Source organism: Falco rusticolus, chromosome 3 (genome assembly GCF_015220075.1).
Source record: "Falco rusticolus isolate bFalRus1 chromosome 3, bFalRus1.pri, whole genome shotgun sequence".
Taxonomy (NCBI): domain Eukaryota; kingdom Metazoa; phylum Chordata; class Aves; order Falconiformes; family Falconidae; genus Falco; species Falco rusticolus.
This window is the reverse complement of record NC_051189.1, coordinates 67,976,120-68,001,660: the sequence shown is the minus strand read 5'-3', so window position 1 is coordinate 68,001,660 and position 25,541 is coordinate 67,976,120. Positions and strand designations below refer to the sequence as shown.

Here is a 25,541-nt window from a genome sequence, read left to right as displayed (position 1 = left end):
GAGGAATTGAGGTATGGGCAAGAACTAAAGCTATGATCATAGATTCCTGGAACTGGTCTTTCTCAAGTAACTATCTCAGAACTGATTTTGAGGCTATATCAAAATAGTCAGTCTCCATTCCCTCACACACAGTTAAAGTACCCAGGCTTTGGTTTTGGTCACATATTCTGCATTTTACCATGTTTTCTAAATGAGCTGGAATTTGTTTTGGTAAAGAAATGCCAATCCTGCAGAAATAACCTGGACTTTCTATTTCAGGGAGAAGCAAAAATAGAAGCTCTGTTACTCATGGGGCAGGATTCTCAATAGCACATGCAAGTACCATCAGGGGAATCTAGGAATTAAAAAGCAGCATCTAAGCATTCATCTGTCAAAACCTGCTCCATATATACAGGGAAAATATTGGTAACACATCTACTTGTGTTCAGGGAATGGAGGATGATTGGGGTGGTGAAAAAAAAAGCGCCCAAACTTAATTCAGCTAAAATTATAATTCTACTGCAAGTAGAACTTAAATACTTCAAAAGGGAAAGCTAAACACTGCATAAAGCTCACTACAGATTTTTTTCCATTTTTATTCTTTTTAATAGGGGACACTGTGGTGGGGAAAAGCATACAACCCTAATGACTTGATTACAAGGGAACAGAATTTTTCAGTTGATGAAATTGCATAAAGCACTATCACTTTCACTTTAAGTCCTCATGCAGAACTGCTGGTATACTGTAAACTCTTACCCTGGCTTATCGTACACTAACTTTCTCACCTGGATCTATAATAAAATAATTCAATCTACTTGGTCATTTTATTACCTGGTAAACAACACCACAGTACAACTCAAATAACAAAAAAAGCTAACATAACAATGAAGCTACTTAACTAAAGAGATGCTGAAGACAAACTGAAATGCAACAATAAGTAACTGCAGTACTAACTTCCAACTAAACCCAGAAAATGCAGAGCATGAAGCTGTATGGCTGGCTCTTCCAGCAGGTACTACAAGCATACTCCTGTGGTGTGATACATTCTGCTTGGCTCAAAAAACCTCAACCACCTAAAATATCAGTATGCTTAAACTTTAAAAAGTCATTATGAAAAATACAATTACTCCATACACAGGTTTGTTGAGTTCAATACAAAAATGTCTATTGCAGGAAAATGTTGCAACTCAAACTAACACATGACGAATACCAGGAAAAGACAACTCATTAATCAACAAGGCATAAAAATATCCACAAAGCTCTAAAGGAAGTTTATGGACCACGTTACACTTATGTCCCAACTGAAGGGCAGAAGCAAATTTAATACTGATTATTAATAAGTCTGATCTTTCAAAGAGTCTTTGAAAACTTGGATAATAATAATCATAAACAGCTCAGCTATGTACAGCAGTGCTGAAACTATAGGACGGTACACACAATAAGAAATGGTATCTGAAAAGAAAAAAATCGCATTGTTCCACTTAGAGTTAATATACTGTTGAAGATAGTTGACAACTGAGGTATTTGCTTTTAATGTCTTAGTGAGAGTTCGCCAAACACAGGAAGTATTGTATCCCTATGGAGTACTGTCTGATGAGGAGAAATGCTCCCCTGGAATAGCTGATGGATGCAAGCACAGCTCTCATATACGGCAGCTGTATGCTCCTCCATTTTGGAACAGCATGAATGCAGTAAGTCATGAAAAGATATTTATAATTGCTATCTAACTCCGGTTAGAAAGTTTCTCAGTCACTTCCCAGAGCTGCAAAAAAAGTGTATCTTTAGAAATATAGTAGGATTTAAAGCAAAGAGAAGACCCACTGTCATAGTATGTCAAATGTAAGAAAAATACAGAAGACAGAACATGAATCTCTACTTAGTCTTTATTGAAATGATAAATGCAATTGAAGCAGTCTCAGCAGACTTGGATTATGGAAAACACTATGTGAGATTGGCTCCCTGGAAAGAACATTAGGACTGTTGGTAAACTCTGTAACCGTATTTCAGCTGAAAGTTTGTCACTGATGCTTTTCCTGACCAATTCAGCATCACTGGTTAGATCAAACAACATTGTGTTTGTATGCCAAACTTACAACGTCTGTCTTTGCTGCAGTGTCAGTAACATAATATATCTGAAATAGCCACACACAGCAGTTTTCTAACTCTCCTATACCTTTAACTTAATCAGACACAGTGTGACTCACAAGCGTCCGAGATCATTCCTTTCTGCTTGTGTGAGCTCAGGAAGACCTGTTTAATTTATAACCAAATAAAGGCACAAATTGCTGGTGCTGGTGATTGTGGTATCAGCCTGCAATTGCAAGAGTGAGAAACTTTTTGTTTCATATGACATTGTCTACTTTACAGTGTTGCTCTTTTTGACCAAATAATCTTTGATTACTTCATAAAACTCTCCTAACACCATCACCAGATCAAGACAAACACTAAACAGTGTTACTGTTTTCACTTGGCTTCACTTGCTTTTAGAAACCTGGATATAATGCTTCCTTCTGTGATGAAATCCTGACAAGTTACCCATGTTTGGGCTTAGATTCATTACGTATATAAAAGTGAAATATAAAATTCAATGCCAGCCTGTATTTAAAAATAATTTTTGCCATACCATAGTAATGAAAAAATATCATTGCTGTAGAGGATGTACTGTTTGGGTGAATGACAACACAATACCTATGTGCATCCTGTGCAGTCAGAAAAGACTTGGCAAGGATTCACAACACAGACAAAGGAATTCTTTCAAGGACATGTAGCAAAATAATCTGAAGTTATGAGACAAAAAGACAGGACTAAGCAACACCAGTTTGGAATGGCCTTCCTCAGGCTGAAATGGGCAAAAATGAAAGGCACTTAGAGTTGTAATCCTTCACTTTTTTTTTTTTTTTTAACCTCTGGACTTGATGTTTCATAATTTAGGGCAAGAATTTGGCATTACTAGATGAAATCTACAGAGTGTTTACAACTGTAGAGGTATAGTCAGTGTAAGAATGATTCTACCATCCAGCCTGAAACTTGAGTTACTTTTTGATTATCTTTTTTTTCCCCCCTGTAGTTCTACCTTTCCACTGAAGAAGTGGTTTCCTGATCCCTCCTGAATGCTTAGTTATGCTTTGTTTTGGAAAGCAAGACAGGACAAAGAAGAAGGACTATGGACCATGAGATGAGATTTAAAACCAAGACCAAATGGTTCGCGGTGACAAAAGACATAAAAAAAAAGTAATATTTTCTAACTAATATAAGGTTTACTTCAGATGTTCACTATCATTATAGAAAAGACTAAAAAAAAAAAGACCACATGCAAAGTCAGATTCTGTCACTATTACTCACATTAGGCACTACTTTAACTTAACATGCCTCATGAAAAATTGAAGTCAAAATAATCTGACACATTATGGCAAAATGCCCTTTATCTAGCTCATACATCTATGAACAGACACTCCAATAACCACATTCATGCTTTTAACTTTATTTTTAAAGACAGTGTAGTGGACACAATTCTTTCATTCTTTTCCAGCAATTTTAAACTGATCTTAATTTATTGGTATCAGACGAACTATCCCTGACTTGTAATGGTGGAGGACTATGCTAGATCCAAGTATCTATATCTAACGTTTAGGAAAATACTTCTTACCACTCAGAGTACTTATCTGACAAATGCTTTAATTGAATAGATTGTACTTCTAGACCTAATAAAGTAAGCTTTCTCAGATGAACTAGAATGATGGTTATAAATGTTTAAAATATGACTTGGACACTCCTCCTACGTTCTTCTCGCTGAAATGTTCAGCATAAAAGCAGTAAATATTGTCTGGTTGTTATTTTAGTCACTCTTAAAATATTGATTTTATACTAAACATAAGGAAATTAAAACCTTAAGGTGAAACTAATGTTTTTTCTCAAGTTTACAGCCAAGTCAGTAGAAGGTTTGTTTAAAATATCATTCACAGTATATATTGACATTATAATATATCTGTTAATGATCAAACACAAAGGAAAATATAGGTGCACTTTACTACATATGCACATAAAAGAATATTATACATGACTGTTTTAAAATGATATGTTTTAAGTGCTGAGATATTAAACATTTAATAATTTGGCAATTTCTTTCAAAGACAACTATTAAAATTAAGGGACAAGAGGCTAAATGTCAGCTCTGCTGAACTCATGCCTGGTCTGGCAGAGAAAGTATGTATGGGGAACCAGGACTAACCAATTTCTCCATTTTCCTGTACTAGGTGAAAGCCAAATGTCTCCCACCATAAGATGGCCAAGTTCAGAGCTATTCAAGCTGAGGCCACCTGCAGCTAATGATTCTTGCTGCTAAAAATCCGCTGGAATACTCTGTGTCCTTCCTCTCACCCAACCCCTGACAACACATGGCCCAGTTTTAGGAGGTACTCAGATTTTACATTTGCCCCATCTACTTCTGAACAATTTCAGACGAGGGAAACCCCACCCAAGCTCTCTCGTTTGTGCAGTCTGCTGTTCTATGGTACAGAGGTTGTCGTGGCAGAAGTTACATAAAGCTTCACTCTGTTCCCTGCTCAAGGTGAAGAACATGGTTGCACAGTGGTCTACAGAGCACAAGGAAACAGAGGTGGCTACTGTGAACTACACCTGTACATCTTTACATCATGCATACATTCAGAACTTTTACCAGAAGCCATATCAGTGTGCATATATTTCTCATTCAAATGAAGGTCACAGTATTTACCAGCGGCCATTACTGCAAAAAATACCATTTGAGACTAATAGCCTTGACTAGTAAATCTAGGTATGAAATAGCACAGTTAGGCAGAACAGAATTTTAGATTGGGCTCTGCTGCTGACCAGCTCTGCTGCTGGAATTACAGAAGAGACTTTCTTAGGGAATAACGTTATCAGCAGCAAGTTGTGCCAGCAGTAAGAGAAACACTGCGTTTCTTCTCTCTGAAATAGGAGAGCACATTCCTGTACACGTTCCCCCACTTTACTCCTAATGCCTGTAGCTGCTACTTTTTGAAATGGAGCCCTGTCCAGCATTTCCATTTCCTTTCGCCGCATTAATAAAAGCAGTGCACATCACTATTAATTTATGTCTTCTTCACAGTGAAATAGGTGCATTTTTAATTTTGAAGAAGATGTCCTGTATTAGAGGAAGACTAGCCTTCTGGGAGGCTGGGAATTTGATTGCTGGGGCTTCCACAAACTCCCTTTTCTAAGCCTGAGAGAGGCCCCATACACACACACATGTCTGAACTGAGGGTTCAATACAATTTCAGCAGGAGGCTGGACATTGCAAAGGTAGTTAGGTATGTAACATGCCTGCAGAATTGGACTTCAGTTTCTCTGTACTTCATTTTCTCTCTCTTTTGCTACGGACTGAGATCTGATATTATATGGATTGTTTCTAAGCTGTATAATATCACTTCTCTCCTCCTGAAATACACTAAAAAAAACCATAAAAGGGAGCATTAGTAAAGTGAAAATCCTCACGACAATTTCAGAAGTTCCACTGTCTACTACTTTTCTCCACCGGAAGTCCAACCATTTATTTTGAGACTCTTACTATCAGAATAATCTTACTTCCTGATTCCTTCCAGGATTTTGTTAACAAATATGGGAATACACACACACACACACAAAGTAAATTAATTTTGAAAAGTCAAGAAGTTAATTTTTATTTTCCACTCAAGATAGGGAGTTGCTCTCTCAGTTTGGTATCAAAGATACAGAGAATTTTCCTCAAAATTGTAGCTATTCCTATTTTTTTTTAACTTCACAATGAAATTTCAAATAATTCATTTATCTGTAGATTAGTTTATGAATTGCATTAATTAATAACTGCATTCTTTGAAAAATATAACCAGCCCTTTAGCATCTGTACCAATCTTTTCTCTGTCCCAAATGATACTCAAAAAGGAATAAAGCACACTTTTATCAGTAATCTTGCTTCCATTTTAGGAACATAAATTACAATTTAAACCTCAGAACACTGATCCAAATTGCTCATCAGCAGCAAAAATAAATCCTAGTTGTATGGGTCAAAATTCCCAAATTGCCAGTGATGCTTAAATATTTATTGTTTGCATTATTAGCCTGACTAGTCAATAATTTATAAGTTACCCATAACACTACTGCCTTGACTGCACTGCACTGCTTAGAAAAGTAAAGATGATGACACAAGGGGAACCAGAACACATCACCTGGCTCATCCACAACCCCCATCTTAACAGCGGTGAGGTCTCTTTAACAGTGAGTTAGATATAAATTGAAGGAAATATTCTTAAGTACCACGTAGTGAATTGAAATAATACGCAAAAGCTGCTGCTGCTGAAAAAACAAAATGCATGAGTACGTTGTCCACAGAAATTGATATTTAAAAATATATCGCCTGACAGATCTTTCTTTGGGCTTAAATGTCTAATATCTTAGTTTCAATTACATGTAATATCACAAGATTACTGCAGAGTAAAATGACAACATTTTGATTAGACTACACACATCCACACAGGAGTGGGAGCTTTCCACTTCTGACTGCAATACACAGACCCAAGAGCAATGTAAGAGAGATGGGACAGTCTTGACATAACACACTAGATAGTTATTGCTGCTCTTTCCTTCGTTAAGCAAACGGAAGGGGTGGGGTGGATATTGCAACTCTTATGAGTGTCTGTTGAGGAAAAAGCTACTGCAACTGAAATTTTTCTTACTTATTACTCTTCATTCCTGATTGTATCAAAACCCAAAATCTAACTTTTAAGATGAATTATAGGTCAATTAATCAGAATTTTAAAATGCGTACTTAGCACTATGGATAAATCTTACTCTGAAGATGATATAGTTCAAAATTCTAATAAAAGATGAAATCTGAGATATAAAAATGAACAATAAAATCACCTATTTTACACTACAAACACAATAAAAGCTAACTGCTCTGTAACATTCCAGTCAATATAGTAATGCAATCAAATTTATAACTTTAGCAAGAAGCATCAAGCCTGAATAAATTATTTCATGAAGTATTATAGCAAGAAACACTCAAGGAAGACAGTGAATAAATAGAAATGTACTTGATTAACTACAGAAAATAATAACCAAGAACTGTTAAGAATTAAATGCTGGGGCATATCCTACAGATCTGTGAGGGCAGATGCAATATTTACCAAACGGTAAGGCATCCTCATGTCCCATTTGAGAACTCTGTGCATCTCTGCATATGAGACACAGAGTATATGTAGGCTGTGAGCAGGACTGGGTGGCTTGGAAAGACTCCTGCCCATCTTCCACTCTGTATCAGCACAAACACCTCTTACAGTCTCAGCATTCCAGAGGAGGTATTTCCACCCGCCCCCGCCCCCTCCCCCCCCCCCCCCGCCCCCCCCGATCTAATAGGTAAATAAAACTCTGGAGGTTTCAGCAAATCACTTCCAACAGAACAGCCTTGCTTTGAAGCGCAGAGACCGCCAGACCCTTCATTCCCTGCCACACAACAGCTTGGCCAGAGGCAAACCCAGCAGTCCCACGCAGAAGCCACGTAGCTACACGAATGCAATACTGTTCCTGGCTTCTTTGGGGATGATTAGTCCAGGCTAGCCCCTCAGCACTGCTGCTTTGAAGTTCACACACTCCGAATCTAACAGGCTGGATTCAGCCTCCACTAGTGCAATGAAATGTGTTCCCAAATGGAGCTGATTTTTACCAAGGGCAGGAAGAGCTGACACACAGGCGCCTGCAGTCAGACTTGCCCTAAACTCTATCCACAAATGGTAATGACACTGTAACACTAACAGTAATGATCACCAATGCATTTTCATGCTCAAAGTAGAGCTACACCACTGGTTCTTGAGGGAATACTTTGCTACTTCATGTTTTCTGTAAACAGAGGTACAGTGATTTCAGTAACATTTGGTTTGTTTTAATACCCTGACTCAGATCTGAAATATGACGTAATAATTTCTGGCTCACGTTGGCTTTTTCTTAATGAAATATAAACAAGATACTACCTTTTGCCCTCTGCTTTATCTTGGAAGTTGTAGACACACTGCAATTCTGCTGCACTACCGGTAACACACACAGCGCATGTGCGCAGGTGTTTAGGGCAGTACTGAATCCTAACCCCAACCCTAACCTGATGGACCACTTCATATCCTGTATCTGAAGATCGATCAAAAAGCCTGGGGAGTACAAGTATAATTCGAATTCTAAGAAATTTCTGAGCTCCTAATTTTCCTTGTCATTTCACATAGGCACAAGGAGGGCACATTAGCATGTGTAACCATTCAGTGAGCTGTGGTCTCAAAATACCTCTTTTCTTCCTTATCCCTTAGTTTTAGATCAAATTTATTATGAACTTTGACCACACAAATAAATTTTATGTACTCAATGAATGATAATGATTCAAGCAATGCAGTCTCCTCATGGGTACACAATCTAAAATAAATACATGGCTTCAGTTGAGTACTGCTGGGTACTATGGAAAAATGACATTATGAATTAAGTAATAATTCCACAAAATCTTTCGTTAAAATCAGCTAACAACAGAACATATCAACCATTACCTAAGGTAATAACTAATTTTGGGGTGAAGGTGTTATAAAGTATAGCAAATAGCTTATAGCAGTGATATTTAATATAAAAAAAATGAAACAAAGTGTTTGAAAAACCTGTCACTAAGCTGCCATGCAAAGCTGTAGCCTGGAAGTCACTTATGGACACCATACAGCCACAATGTTGTTGGCACCTGGCTGTACCACAAGTTAAAAACGTAAGAATAAAGGGGTAAAAGGGATGTAAAAATGTAGCCAGAGCATGCTGCTGCTGAACGCATGCCATTTCATAGTCATAATTTAAAGTGATCAGAAGGGGGGAGAAAAGAAGCACAATAAAAATGGAAAATGTTAGATTAATGACACAGTCATTAAAATAAAAAAGGTGGAGTTATATAAGGAATGGATCTTATTTGAGTTATTGAAATTAAACAAGTTATTGTAACAATCATTTTAAAAATCACATTTTACTAAGCTCAAGGAAGGAAGGCAAGAAATAGGAATCTTCATGGGAATATTTCAAATTGTCAGTGGCTTTAAAAAAATGATTTAAGATTTTCTCTTGTATCTTCTCTTTCAATTTTAGAATTTTAGTTGCCATATATTATAATGGTATTTGAGCTATAAAAGTAGTTTTCCACTCACTGTTCTCTTGCCTTTCAAGGAGACAAACAGTTTTTCTTTCCTCTAAATGAGCACAATAAAACGGGTAAGCTGTCTGGGGAAAAAAGAGCCCAGACAAACTGGTGGTATAAAGCTCAACAGAAAAATGTGGTACACAGAAGAGGCGATCTAAAGCATGTTTACTGTATGCCATGCAATTCATTCTACTGGTCAGGTTAGAATAAGAGTTTCTTACTGCTGAATTACCATTAGGTTTTGTTCAAACCCATTGTTACTGCTGTCCCTGATGCTGAACCTTAAAGAAAGTAGGGGAGAAAAATTTGCATGCAAAACTGTACCATAAAAATAGTAATTCTGCAATAAATATTCATTAAACAGAGATTCTTAAAATCTGGGGCCTAGGGATTCTTAAAATCTGGGGACAGATCCTGCTACTATTCCTTACAAACCTGCTTTTATAAGGTCTATGCATGTCTATATGTATTTTAGTAGCTTAATTTTCAGCACTTCAGCAAGTATTCTTCCATCTTCTTGAAAACCTTCCGGAAATATCAACAGAACTATCAGTTATGAAAAAGTTGATATCAAGAGTCAGCTAAATGAAAAATAGAATAAAAATGCAAACTATGGACGCATTTAGAAGAACCAAAGCTTCACAAGATTTTCCTCTCCCTAGCTGATGTAGGCAAACCAACAGATTGTCTTTCTGTCAGGCAAACCCTGATGGAGATAAATGTAAAGGCTGGAGTGCACACCTAATTTTTACATACAAGCTGCAACCAGACCATGGATTTATGCTTCAAGGCAACCAGATTTCTCCTTGTGTACACTTAAACACTGCTGTTGCACTCAGTCCATCTTGTTTAAACGCCTTTAAAACCAAACACAGGCTCTGCCCCCTCCTCCACTCCTACTAATTATATACTTTTTTGTTTGAAGAAGCAAGCCCTTTATTGCTCATAATTTCAGCTATCACTTGCTTGGGCACCTTCTACAGATCAATAGCACATAGTTAAGTGGATGAAAAGGCTAAATGTGATTGTCATTTGCAATGCAAGGTTGCGTGTTTTTCCCCCCCTTAAGCTTTAAAGCGCTGCGCTTGGGTTTCATTTTAGAATACTAAATTCCCGATGTAGGAATACAGTAGCTGCAAATTCAAAGCCTTTTGTCTTAAATTAAATATCTGTCATTTTTTAAGGCCAGAATACTGGCATAGGTTATAATAAAAACTAGCATCCAACCTGCAGTTTTACAGATTCCATTGCTGGTGGCCATACATCTTTGATGGCAAAACTACATTGGTTGTAGCGCCATAAAATCAATAAATATTAACCTTTTCTGACACTTTCTGCACGGATGCTTTATCAGTTGCTGTCAGGTGATAGAACAGTCGGTGATGTACTGTATTTTTCAGCTCAGAATCCATACCAAACTAAGAAATCAATGCAGATTAACAAGCCTTTAAATACAAAAATTGGCAATGAAATTTTGGTTCTATATGATAAAAACTAAACCAAATCCTGATATTACAGAACAATAAATTTATCACAGATATTTTAGAAATGTGTGAAACAATATTTTGTAAAATACAACATTTCTATGGCAAAATAAGAGTGCTAGAATGACACAGATGAAATAAATTCAGTTTTAAAATTCATGACATATCTATTCCAGTTGTAAAATTAAAAACTTAACTAATTAGACAAATCCTCCTCTCTCTCGATATCATTTAGAAGCTCACAGTCCTCACTTTTATGAAAGACATTCATAACAGTTCTAATACACTTAAAACTCCATTTCTAAACAGTATAAGCAAAAAAATAAAAGTTTACTGGAAAGTGAAAATATGCCATCTAAGTTATCTCCTACTTCGTATAACTGTAAAAATAACCATGTTTAGATCTAAGCATCTTAGAAGCCTAAGGCCTTTAATTATTGGAAAACATCTTGCTGTGTACTATACATACTGTAGCAGGGTACAGCATTTCAACATAACAACATATAGACTGATAACATGGGTTGTTTCTGTTTCTCCCTGTTCTGAACACTGCAATGTCTTCTACATAACATATTACTGGTTTACAGAGAGTTAGAAATTATGTTTATTTATATGTAATTCGTGTGAAATTTTTTATTAAAATATGAGTTAGTCAGATAAAATGGCCTTTTGAAAACGCCTCAGACTTCTTAAAAACTATCACAGTATCTTAAAAGCTTAGGACACATGTTCTAAGAATTCTTCAAATATAGAATCTTGTAGTAAATCCTTGAACAACACTGGTAAGTGCTGATATGGATCTATTCATATTCAGAAATTCTTAAAAAACGAGGACAATAATTTGGCTCCATTCATCCTATATGGCCAAAGTCTATTAGAAATTATCTTATGTGTGATTCCAAAATCTATTTTCATGCCAGGTGGAGAACTGGTGTACGGGCAACAATTACCACCTCCTAGAAATAAGACATAGTACCTGAAATACTGATGTAAATTAGTAAAACCTAACAAAAACTACAGATATTGATGTTCCACCAATATTTAAATGTATAGGCCAGGTGAATTCAGTAGCTGGTACAGAGCAGTATTTGAAGAAACAGTGAACTGCTTTGAGAAATATAATGCAATGCTATGTTATGTTATGTTAATGAAAGCTAAATTCAAATGCAGTAAAAGCTTTATCAATATAAAATTTAAATCTTAAACTGAAGTATAATTTTACATTTGCCATTTCTTTCTATAACATTTGCACTTCTACATTAGCCAAGAGACCTATTTTTGCCAATTAGCATCAGGAGAAATCAGATTGCAAATTCTACAATGATTTTCTTTAAGAAATATTGGCAAAAATAACTGTAATCAGCTCAGGTTACCTATTAATGCTAACATAAAAGGATCTGCATTTATTTTGAAAATCCTAGTTAATCAAAGAAAGAAAGAAAAAACAGGCTGCGAGTTTAAGCAAAGACGAAGCCTACATGCTGATAAAAATAAAACTGAAAAACTTTGAACATGCTTAGAGGTGTCCCATATCTCAATGGGGACGTCAGGTTACAGCATTACTTCCACACGCTGCACAGCAGACTCACCACAGAAAACAGGCACTGACATTGCAAAGTGGATGATCTTTTCGTTGTGAGCCACCTGTGCACCTGCACAGCCACCTATTGAAACCTGCTTCACGTTTGAATCTAAGTTACCTTACGGAAAAGCATCCCCCCCTGCTTAATAATTTTCTTAATTTTTGGTGAGAAGATGACAACAAAGCTAAGTATTTTCAGAATGAGGAGTCCTATTCTTTCCATCAAAGTATCACTAGTTCTCTCTGCTTTCCCAAGATCCTCAGGAACGTTATACTGGTTATAACGACTTATAACCATTTACTCTTTGTGTAACTGAGTACTCAGCTAGTACAACATGATCAAATCTTTCTGCAATTGGTGCCTCTCTCTGATTTTTCTCTTGGAAAATTTTTTGTTGCACATCAGCCACCAGTTGTGGAAATAGCTTTATTTAACAAAAATACTCCATTTTTGGATAACCTTACAAATCTAGGCTTCTATAATTTTGTTTAGAAATTGTATCTCAAGACATTTTGAGAAATACATTTATTCAGTTGCTCACTTCCATGGCTCAAAAGTTTGAAGGAAACAGCATACGTGACGAACAACCCCACACAATTGCAACAGAGAAGAGAGGATTGCGTTCCCCTGCTGTCTTAACCCTCCTGGTCTATAATACAAGTAAGGCTGTACTGAAGTATAGATAACTGAGATTTCATGATTTTCAGACACTGATAAATTTCTGACTTTGTATTTCAGGATTTTTGCTGGAGCAGGTAGAAAGAAGCACAAGCAGCTCAGCAAGTCTTACTGACAATTTTGACAGTGGTTGAATTTGCTCAGAGGAACGTGTATTACAAAAGAAAGGGTCAACAACAAATAATATAATACTGAATACTATTGAAACGTAAGGATTTATAGATAAATACTTAGCAGAAGAGGCTAAATGTAGTTGACTTGAAGTAGCTTTATCCCACAGGCATTTTGTGTGGTGATGGCAGGCACTAATATGTGAAGATTCTAGATGTTTCTCAATGGCTCCTCCTTTTTAATTTCACTTTGACCATACATTCTAAAAACTACTGACACTATTTTTCTTAGTGTGCAATTGGTTGTTTAATAAACCCCAACTTCAAATTCTTCAAATCTAGTTTTGAATTTCAGATATATATGCCAAATCTAAAATTGATGTTAAATTGAAAATGTTTGCCTAAAAACTGTCAGTGTCTCTTGAGATAACTAGATAATCAGGGATTTATCTTTTTTTTTCCTTGCTATCAAAAGATGCTTTCATTTTGTTTCCTCTACATACTATTACTTCACAGCAGATCAGTTCTTTTAAATCTTATATAAAGTCTGTTCTGAGAACTGTTATCTGCTACTGCTTCCTAGGGTTTGAATAAGTACCACCATTTTAAAAAGGTATAAAAGAGGTAGAGACATAGCTTAGTATGTAATATGGTAGTTATCTTAATGCCTTTTTGTACGTACATGAGACATTATCTTTCCAAACACTATATAGCAACCAACTCTTTCCTTTAGCTATAATACAACAGCCACTAGTGAAAAACTCTTCCAGCAACAATAATCAAAGTTTCCTAAATGTTGTTTAAGCAGGGATTGTGACAAACAGGAACTGATCTTCTCCTCCAAATATCTGAGAGGCTCTCCTTAACTACACTGCAGAAACCTGTCCAGCAATTTTGCCTCTGGATGTCGGATGTCTCTTGTACTTCCCACAGCCAAGCCACTGGTAGTGCACTCATTTAAACCAGCAGTGCCTTTCATCCAGTCATGTGGAGGCTGAACCAGTGATCTGCATTATCTGAAGCCTGAAGTACTCATTAATGCTCAGGTTCCTATGCAATTTATATGAAAATGGAACTCACTTTAAGGTCCCTTTTTACTGTCAGAGAATATTACACGAAAATCATACTGTAATGACTGAGAGAATGAAAACATCTGTATTAAATCTGCAGTGGTTTCTTTAGTACAAAACATTTCTTTGACATTAGATAGTGATGAGCATGCACTCTTTCCAGCAAATGCAAGACCTGCATAAAATATCTTAAATTCAGAAGATGTACTTTCCATCTTCCCATTTAGAAAAAGGGGTTCCCCACTAACTGGCCTGCTGGGAGCTGAGAGATATGGTATCTGCCTCCATGTTTTTTTGACATGATACAAGAAATACAGACAGTTGGCATGTGATGTATTTATATGAGATACAGTTTCATATTACACTCTTATATGTTCACAAGAAAGTGAAGCAATCTTTCTTCTGTGAGACTTCTACCTATCTTCATTTCATTTAGTGCAAACAGTTATAGACAAGCTCCTCTTTGAACTGATAATTTTTTAGAGGTCATTCAGCCCATAATTTCAGGTCCTAGTCACTATCCTGATGGTCCTTCTTAGGAAATTGGACCCAGTGGGAACGTTTTTTCCTTCTGCTTAGTCTATGGGTCAGCATTTTCCTTCCCTTGTACTTCTTAATTCCCTTAAGTGGCAATTATTTAAGGTACAGTTAGAGAAGGTGCAATCTACATTCATCCAATAAAACCTAAATATTAAAAAGGACAGAAAAATCCAGCATGGTTACTAAGGATATATGGGACAGCATTTAGCATTTGAAAGGTACCAAAGATCTAGTAAATGAAAAGATGGGAAAAATTATGAAGAACTATTGGAAGTAAAATGGAAATTAGAAGTACAAAAGAACACGCGTATCAGATAGACATGGCACCCTACTTACAAAAGGTCAAGATCCACGATGCCACATCAAGAAATTAATGGAAAGTCAGTGCAGCATACATTGGATCAATGAAAGCAAACAAAAAGAAAGCCCCCCAAAAAGTTTTAAAATCAGCATGGAATACCAATGATTTGTGATTGATTGTAGCAATTATTGCTGAGGGCTTTTCTCCTCACTCATGACCCAAACTAGTAAAGCACTGAGCACTCAACTAACACTTCATTTAATCCTTCCATATCTAACATCATCCACATTTGTTTCACCACGTTTCTGATTCTGGAATTATTTGCTAATATTTACGTCATTCTGTGTAGTAACCAAATTCTGTGTAACAAGCAAATAACTCTTTTGTGTACATTAAAAAAAAAAAAAAAGAAAGAAAATTCAGACAATGACTTGCAAGCAAATCAAAGCAGATTTACAGATGTTAATCATTTTAAGTTATTTGTCAAGAGTACACTCTTTCAGTGCACATTGTTGAGATGTTGGTAGTATCTCACAGGAAGAGAAAATCTAAAGTGTCCTCTAAATAATATACAGCCACAGAGAAAGAGGCCAAGAGGTGGTGGCATTTTGTAGGCAAGATACACTCTACTATGTGGTTACAATGAAATACAGCGCCCCCAGGGCTTGAAAGTCCTGTTAGTTCAAATCTCCAACTAATTAAATAATTTGTTCATAACTGGGATACTACCACTGTGACATTTACTATTTGTGTTTATTTACAAATATTCACTTTTTATAATTTTATAGAAATAAAAGTTACAGAAAATTATTTATATATCAACAATGTATATTTCAAATGTTTATATAATATAAACATCTTATACAACACATATAAAATACAAAATATTTATGCTTCATGTTATATATGTTAAAAATTCACAACACATTATAATCAATATTTTCATATTCTTCTTCAAGTTGCATCTTACCCTTTACATTAATAATAAAAAAATGAATTAAGAGCTTTATATTTCTTAAGACTTCAACATAACTTCCCTAGATGATACACTAAGAGGTCTACTCTTAAAAGAGCTTCTCCTAACAGGAAAGCAATTTAAACATTCAGAGTATACGACAATCTCCACATTAAAATATCCTGAATTACTCCCATGCACTATATACCTTTATTTTTTATTACTTCTGTAAGGTTAATTTCTTTTTTTGGTTCATTTGAAAAGTTTTTTTGATTACTCTGATATCCCATTTTTTGGTGTTTCTCTCAGAATTTCAATACATTGATATCTGAATACTAATATTTCCTTTTATTATTTACATTTACCATATACTATTATGCATATATGTATTTTCTAGCAGAATTACATATTTTTGTCTTTCTAGATGGCTGTCGTGCCTTAAGCGCTTTCTTCTACTTCTGTACTTTAATATTTCAGCCTTGCTTTAAAAGTTTTATGTTAGGATATCCTATTTTTAGCACCAAATAGGCAATAATATGTCTTGTTCTTCATGAAGGATATTTTATCTATTAGTGTAATGAAATAATAGCTTGGACTAAGATTACCTTCTTTTCATCAGTGAACCTGACATCCTTGCAGAGGCAACGGTCTTTGTGAACACCAGCAGGGATCTGGCATGTGGCTACCAGCACAGTGCAAGAAATTTGCAAAGCATATGCCCGCCTGAGAGTGTTTTGAGGGCAGATGCAAGGTGGGCATTCAGGCTCAACAGAAAATTTCAAAAATTATGAGGGCTTCTGTATTGGCCAGTGTGGCCAAATGGTTCCCTGTCTTGGAAACCAGGATGCCACAGGGAGGAATGACAGGAAAGCAGATGCATGCCAACACCCTAACACAAGCAAAGAGATCCAAGTTGCTCAGGAGTTAAAGCTCACCCCATAAAGAATTAGTAGCCCTGTGACAAGCTTGGGTAGCTCTTCAGAAAGGAAATCCTCAGAGCAGTGGGCTGTGGGTAGAAAGGCATTAAGGAGAATGCAGGACCGTGACTACAAATACCATTGGTGCTATACACACAACATGAAAACCACTTGTGTGATGGCCCTGCACCTTATTGTCAGCTATCTGATGGAAAAATGGGACACAACATGACAGATATTATACCCCTACTGAACAGAGGGATGCTGCAGACTTTGGTCTAGGCAATATTTTCCTTTTCCTTTAAAATGATATTCTGAATGTTTTTTTTTTTCCTTAGTGAAATTCATGTATTTCAGTCTTATCTGAGGATATCATCAGCTTATAGATTATAACTAATATTAATAGTGGTGGGGTTTGCATGTTAGATGAAGTAATATTTGCATCAAAATATTTCAACACCTTCTTTCATGTCATTCAGAAGCAGTATACGCTGACTGTTCAGGGAAAGCAACTAAGGGACTATGAAAGAAGTCCCTAAGCTCTTCAACAGCAGCAGCAAAAGCTACATACTAGAAAAAAAGAATAAAATACTTTCATGACCTTAATTTTCTTTCTTTCTTTCTTTTTTTCTCTCTCTCTCTCTCTTTTTTTTTTTTTTTTTAATTCCCTTTCCTTTCTACTTCACTTGCTACCTGGAAAGAACCTATTCTACTGTGATGACCACCCAGATAAAGACACTGGTTATGGAAGTTCTCTAGTCATACAAACCCTTCTAATAGTAAACATTTATAAAAATAATCAAATTACTTAGGCTTTAGGTATTCTTAAAATGTAGATTATTTTTTCCTGAAACACAATAATACATAATCTACATAGGTTATAAAAATCTAGCTTTCTCCTTTACAAACAGAAAATCATTTATACTAGGTTTTTATTTCAAGCACACACTAAAATTATTATTCTTCACAAAAGAGGAAAGGGAGTGTCTGCCAATCTACATGACATGCTATTGAAAGACTGGCACTAATAGCTATGACAAGAGCAAACCTGTTTGAAGCAGAGCTGCTGCTGCCTTTTTTTTTTTTTTTTATAAGTATACCAGCCATCAAAAATGTTTTATCTGACTAGAAACCCAAGCAATATTCTGATACTGTAAAAGCTTCTATCTGATTTGCTTATATCTAGCAATGACAATTTTTCAATATTGTTACAAATTGCAACATGTAAAGTATTTTATTTAAACAGTGATAAAGATTAAGAACATAACAATTCCAAGAACAAAGTTCAATATGCTTGCAAACAAAACTATGCACCCATTCTTTGGAGGCTTTACTTAAGGTATGAAACAAGTTTGCATAGGTACTCAACTGACTTGTACTTCCATTATTTCATTGATAAATTGCATTCAATAATTTTATATTTCTGGAGAACTGAGAGAGTATAAGAATAAACAGGTTTTTATTAATTTATTTTTCCTATTTTTTTCAACTTTATATTTTCTATTAAAGAGAAAAAGCAAAAGAAAGGACAAGAGGAAAAAAAAAGAAATATTTAAAAGTAGAAAAGCAGTAGGATACTCTTATAATTGCTGTATTATCAGGTTATGTGTGTCCAATTCACATTCTGAATAAGTCTGCAGTTTCCACTTGGTAATACAGTTATACCTTGATAAAAATCACATAATAGATCACACCATAACTTTTAGCAATCAATTTTTTCTCTTAATAAATTGATAAATGTAGCTGTCAAGTGGGATAAAGATCACAATTTTATTTGGTATTAACTATTTGAACTTTCAGAATTCCATTCATGAATATTGCAACTGTTACAACCGATAGCATCACAATTGTGTCCCCTGTTGATGATGTAATCATGTTGTGGGTTGCTAGTCCAGCCTTGTTTTTCAGTTTCTTTAGCTTTTGCCAGAGAAACCTGTAGATCACAGCCTTTTGAAAAGTGCACTTTAAAAAGTTTGGAAAAATAATTTTCAATCATGCATAAAAGAGACACTGCAGTAAACTTTTCTCATTTTCACTGCTCTCTGGAAGGAACTAAACCATCCCCTAACTCTGTTCCCCTAATCTAAAAAAGAAAAGAGCAGGATGTGGGCCTGGCTTAATGAACAGATGATTAATAGTACTGTCTTTTCATCGATTGCAGATGTCAGGAGCCAAAAAAACCACTAAGGGAACTGCCAACCAAAAGAGCAGAAATTCATAAGGATTCTTCAAACACCTTAAATAAATAAATGCGCTGACATATTTTATACTAGAAGGAAACTTATTTAAGCAAGTGTATTTCTACCGAGGCACAGGTACTCCAGGCTCAAAGAGAGGAAGAATTTAGCGCCACGTATGGGAATGTCATCTCTATGAGAAAGAACACTTTGGGGGACTTACGTGTCTCCTCAACTATCCCTTTGCTATCACAACACCTAAGCACTTTAGATTCACAAACACAACCTTTACCGACAGGCTGTAGATTAACACGGTTTTAAGATTTAAGAGCAGAAAGGACTATTAGATAATAGTCTGGCTTCTGGTATATCAAAGACCCTTAAATACTACTTAATTAGTTTTGCAGTGAACCCAGCAACCTTGGGCCCTCCTGAAACCTATCTTGCAGAAACACATCCAGTCTTGTCAAGGCTCAAAGGAATGGAACAGGGATAATTTTTTCTGCTAGCTGTTGCTAGAGCAAAATCGACCTTATATTTAAGTGTTTGCACCTTCTCATTTCAATTTGTCTGACTCCGTTTTCAGTAACTGATTTTTCTTAGGCTTTTCTCAGCTAGATTAAGAGTAGTTCATGTCTGATATTTTCTCACTGTGAAACAACTCATACACTATAATCAAGTACCTATCTATCATTTTGGTCATGAATTATGTAACTCTTCATGAGCACTAAGCGTTCAATCACCATGTAGGCAGCCAACTGCCAAAACATGATCGTCACGATCTTTGTTCAGTGGATGCCCAACCCCAGAGGCACCTATAATTTTCACAGATGCAAAGACACACAAAGCTGTACTTCCAAGCATTCCCCACAACACATCTGTGCAGCGAGGGGAAGCTGCTCATGCTTTCAGTTGTCAGGATCTTTAGGAGTAAGTGATCCTCCACCCCTGCTCACAGTGCCCAGGGTGTCAGACTCTCAGAGCACACTGGCTTAAGTTCAGTGCTTTGCAAGCATAGCATTACTTTCAAAGAAAAAACAGAGTACAACGAATTGATCTGCCTTCCCTGATTTTTTTTTTTTATTTTAAAAAGAAAAGACTTCCAAGAAAGGTTTTGTATGACTGCTGATTCTAAAGCAAAACATCTCCAAATCTTCTTTCAGTACCTTAAGCAGTTCCCTAACCTCATAGCTGACTGTTGTGAAGCATTTTCAAGCAAAAGCTTTGTGACTCACACTATGTAAGCATTGCACCTCTTTTGCACATGAGGAAACTCAGACCGAGAGCAAGCCCACTATCAGTCGCTCAGCGAAAAACTGTGCTATTCTGGTTTCCTAGAGCAGCATTCATTCTTGCAGATCATGATCACTTGTAAAAGTGCAGCACAGAAAGAACAATACAGAAAAAACCTCCCAATGTAATTCCTTAACTTTCAATATGATCACAAAACCAATAATGAGCAAACTGCTACTCTTCTCTCTGAAGAGGCTTTTTACTTACAGCCAGTTTAGTATCGACAGAAGACTACTATGCACACAGTGAGATACCATGGTCTCTGCAGCTACTGGAATAATGGAGACATCAAGCCATAGATATTAATGCTCTCTGGATATACATAATGCATCATAATAGTATCACAATGCTTATAAAACAAGAACTTCTAAATGATGAACATTATCACTACCAAGTGATGCTGCTCCAAAGCAGACAAAGCTTTGAGAAAGCCAGCTGGAATACTGATCCCCTACAAGTTCTACCACAGGTACGGGCCCTTCCCTTGTCCCACTTGTCAAAGTATTTAGGCTCAGTCAACTGGAAGGAAAAACATATCCAAGACTCTTGGAAACATAATGCATACAAGAATCAGTCCAAAGATTTTTTCACCTTACTTTGCTACTTGCCATACAGACAAACCCACAGTAAACAATTCAGAAAAAATTCCTTTATCAAATAATCACATTTTAAAAAAAAAATCACTAGAATTATAGTCATCAACATGATATGAAAATTTACTCATATTAATTTCCCATTTGTAATGACAAATTTTCAGATTTGTGCATTGATAACAAGAATAATATGAATAGCTTCCATTGGAACCGAATTGCCATGACTAAAATATTAACTGCATGATTTCTGAGCTTGCTAGTAAGCCCACTTCTGTTCTAGAACAGGTATAAAATCAATTGGTATCTTAAATATGACTTTTTTTTTTAGAAAAAATTAGTATTGTGGATAATCAACAATCACTGGATTTATGGCTTTTTTTCCAACAAAATTTCCATTTCAACATGGACCTTGAGAAAATGGGTCAGAGAATATCAAGAAACAGGCATATATCTCTTACAGAACAACACAAAATGCCATTTCAAAAACAGATTTGATGTTTTATTTAAAAATTAGAGGTTAAATGCATAAATTGGTATTGGAAGTATAATCTAGTAAATCCGTAATTTTATGTGCAGATGCATGTATCTCTGTTGCTTTGTGTGCATTGAAGGCCTGCTGCTCAAATGCAGAAAATTTTAAAAGTTAAACCAAAAAGCATTCTCTAGATTGTTATTGTTTTAAAATATATAATGGTACTACATAAGGTTTATAAGGAATATAGTTGTATAGTTACATATCTCCCTCTATGACAGTCTATAGCAAAAAGAGGAAAGGAAGTCTGAAGACCTGGATTTTTTTGGCATTCCCATATATCAGTTCCTCACACTATACAGGATTTCAAAGATGCAGAACAGAAAGTGATATCACCTATCAATTACAGTATCATCCTTACTCATGTACAAGCTAACTTGCTCTGCTTTCCACCTTTCACAGCCTCTCCCTTAGAAAGGCAGCTTCTTCAAGCTCTTTACTGTCACTGACCCCATAAAGCTGTACAGTAGTTGCTAAAGAAAGTTAAGCAGAAATTAGTATTAAAGCATTAACTTTGAATTATAAATCCAACCAATAAACTTAATTTCATAAACAAGAAACAGATTTGATTTTTACTTCCAGCCACATCCTAAAGGTACCGCACAGCTCCATTCTTCGTGGGCTGTGGCGAGGCAGTTTCTAACTGGTCCTGCAAAGCGGTTTGAGTCGGCATCCCTCTCTTTGCCAGTGATGAGACTCTATTTCTATTCTGCTCAGAGAAGTGAAGAGGCTGGCTTTCCCATTACAAAGCAGTATTAGAACACAAAAGACAGACAAATACGTTTAAGTTAAAAAAAATCAATCTTGTGTGACACCTTCATACTCCTATCAGCCTAAAGGGTTCTATGTCATGTTGTGGATTCTCTGTGGGTGCAGCCAATGACCAATAAGTCATCAGTAACCACGAATCAGACATAGAACAAATCTTATTTTGATAAGGAATGTTAGTGAGGGCACAAGAGTGATCCCGTCGTTCCTCAAAATCTTCTCTAAAACCTTTAACTCTCAGATGTCCAGCAGTCAGAAATGGATTGAAATCAAGAAATGAAAACCCCTTTAATTTAACTCTGCTGTGAATGCACAACTATTGCCCAGATCCTGCTTTAACAGTGTTTCTTCCTGAAAGGAAAATACAGTATCACCCTTTTAGCAATGGGATTATGCAAACAATCTTTTAACACTTTTGTTGTATACCAACTCTAGGCTAGCCTGGCAATAATTAGGTGACAACCTGTTCTTGCGAGTAGTAATATGTTTGTACATACAGTACCCTGTTCAGTGCAAGGGCATTTCTACAACACAAGAATGAATGTACAGAAAATAGGTATTGTTAGCATACAATGCATTGATGACAGTTTTCCTATGTTGCCCAGACCAAGCAAGTTGAATAGTTTTAACCACAGCACGCCACAGTGAGCAATTAATTTACCTAGATATAGTCTTGAACATGAAAATTTACACAGAATTTGTAATTTTAGATAAACATTAGTGATTCTACCAGTGCTACAGCTATCTGTGTTATGTCTGTATATCTGTCTACTGAAATCATTTTAATTTTTCATATTATTTTAAGTGGGATTATTGTAGTAAAAAATCCAACAGTGTCTGGATTTAAGCTCTGAGTTGAATACTCATTCACTTCCGTGAGAAGTACAGTGAAATGTGATCAGTTTTCTGACCTATTTTGAAACTGGTATTCCGCCAACTGGCATTTTGTTTGCACATCCAGATATTATCCACCATATGCTGACATGACATGATGATTGGTTCCAAAATGAAGTGGAATACTTGGCAAATAGAAATATATGGTACAAATAATCCACTGCCTCTAGTCAGGAAAGCAAGCGGTCATTTTGAGAAGACTGAGAGGTTTTAAAATAACTTGAGTGTATGTGCTGCACAGAGCTGAATGAAAGCTCTCTGGGTTGTGTTTTTTTATAGATATGAAGGTCTCAAAAATTATTACATCAATTCCTTACAAAAGAAAATTCAAATCTGACACAGCAGTACTAATAGTAGTACTTCAATGGAAGATTAATTTGCATCTTAGGGAGAATTTGGCCCCCATAGCTTCTTACTCCTCTGGATTCCCCAACTCTTTCTTCTCGCCATCTGTTCTTTTTTCCCACTGCTCTGACTTGTCTTCCCGCCCAGTGATGTCTAAGTTATCTGCCTTAAATGTGAGTTAAGACCACATTTAATTCAAGCTCCAGCCTAATTTTGTATTTTTTCTCCTAACCTCTTGCCATTGAATTTACTGTTCTTCTAACTTGATGCTCCCATTAAAATTCTGCCTTCTACTGTGACTTGTAGAATCTCTAATAAAAAACCAAAACCAATCAACCAAACAAAAATCTTGTTCCTAAACAAGCTTTTTTGTAATGAAATCTAAGAATTTTTAAATTGGTACATTAATTTACCACTGTATTTCCTAAGGAATTTTGGTTTTCTGTTCATGGGGGAATAGAGTGGGTAGAGAGATTTAAAACAAATGTTAAAAAAATATTTCCCTAAGAAAGTTCAACTAGATTTCAAAGTGAGGCGTCTAAATAGCACACATTTCTGATGTTTAGGTATTGAACTGAAAGCTTTGCTTGTGAAACATGAATGGATTTCAGTGCTTAATGAATAACCTTCATCCCTTGTGCAAACCTGAAGAGAACTAAGCCCATTTTAAAATCATGTTCTTCTTCAGAATAAATGATAACGTAAAAGCTAGCTTTCTTACCACAATCCCTTAAGCATGCTCATATAGAATAGAGAAGAATTTGTAAGCAAAGGGAAGAATGACCTTACCTGCATGCAAGTATGCCAGATCAGGATTTTCGATGTCTGGGTGTAGTTCTTTCAAGTGGTTACGAAACTCCACTGGGATATTGGTTCCATAGTGACATTTAGGACAGTTATACATTTTCACTCCTTCATGCTTTCCTGTATGCAAGATATGTTTACGGATATTTTCAGCACAGTTAGACCTAAAAAGCAATGAAAAAAGGAAATAAGTTATATAGGAATTTATTCCCTACTGGTTGTTCAAATAAAACCTAGTGTTACAACAGAAAATGAGTAGTCATTACTCATTTTTCACTATCTGCCCAATTTTTGCATCCTCTTAGGTTTTGCATAAATGTTGTCCTTTGCATGAAGGCTCCCAAAGCTCTTTCAGCTTAACTGAGCAATACATCTGAACCAGAAGCACTTAAAAATGAACAATTTTTTACATTTGCAGAAGTATTATTTTTGTTTTTCTTGATGGTAGTCAGTGATGGACAGAAAAAGTCTTTAACTTTGCAAAACTGAAATGCCCAGATGCCAATAACTTTCCTAATGGAGCTCTCACGAACTTTTCCTGCACAGTTCCTAGATTCCATAGGAGTTGCTGTGAATGATTTTTGTAAGATATTTCATCAACTCTCATCTCACCATATGAAATGTTCCTAGAAGACAGAACTGAGTTCTTCAAGTTCATACCTTTTAAAAAATACACACAAATTCTGATTCGTATCTTAAACTCAGCTTTTGTGGAAGCAGTGGAGTTTCCATGCATAAAGGTCAGCACACGTGTAATACTAGTTTTATACATTTCAAATATTTTTTTCTAATGATATTTCTGAAAAAAGTGACTAGAAAAAATTTCACGTCTTTTATCCGCAGATCCATGATATGACAGTGATTTTGAATTTCTAGGCTTTAAAATTTTGCAGTCTCATTCCAAAATTATTTTGCATTGGAATGTCCTAGTTATTCAGTCTGTGATGAATCCCATATAAAATATACTGCTTCTTTATTTATTTCAATCAGAAATAGGTGTTACATTTATTCTTGAATCAAAACAGCCTGTGTACACATTTTTTTAGACATTCTTAGTACTGTACATTATTATCAAGCTAAGAACAGTAACTCTGTTTAACTGAAGAAAAGTGCAAACACTCAAGCAAACTGTATAAATACATACTTCTTCACAATTATTCAAATAAGAAAATAGCAGTATTTTGAGCAACTGATTGTTTACCTGTCACTGTTAGAAACACCACAGTAACAGGCACCTAAAAAAAGGATCCCCAAAATAAACTGGAAGTAGCAGCTTGAAGTTCTGTTGGAATGCTTGTCTCTCCCTTGGAGATGGTCATAGTAAAGCTGATATC

General features: G+C 35.8%; 1 protein-coding gene across 1 annotated transcript in view; it reads right to left on the bottom strand.

Annotated features, from left to right (window-relative positions):
- ZNF407 (zinc finger protein 407) overlaps window positions 1-25,541 on the bottom strand; it is a 344,239-nt gene that overhangs the window by 76,088 nt on the left and 242,610 nt on the right. Inside the window, exon 8 of the mRNA XM_037379189.1 lies at window positions 24,193-24,371. Within this exon, the coding sequence (XP_037235086.1) occupies window positions 24,193-24,371 (179 nt within the window). The remainder of the gene's footprint in view (window positions 1-24,192; window positions 24,372-25,541) is intronic.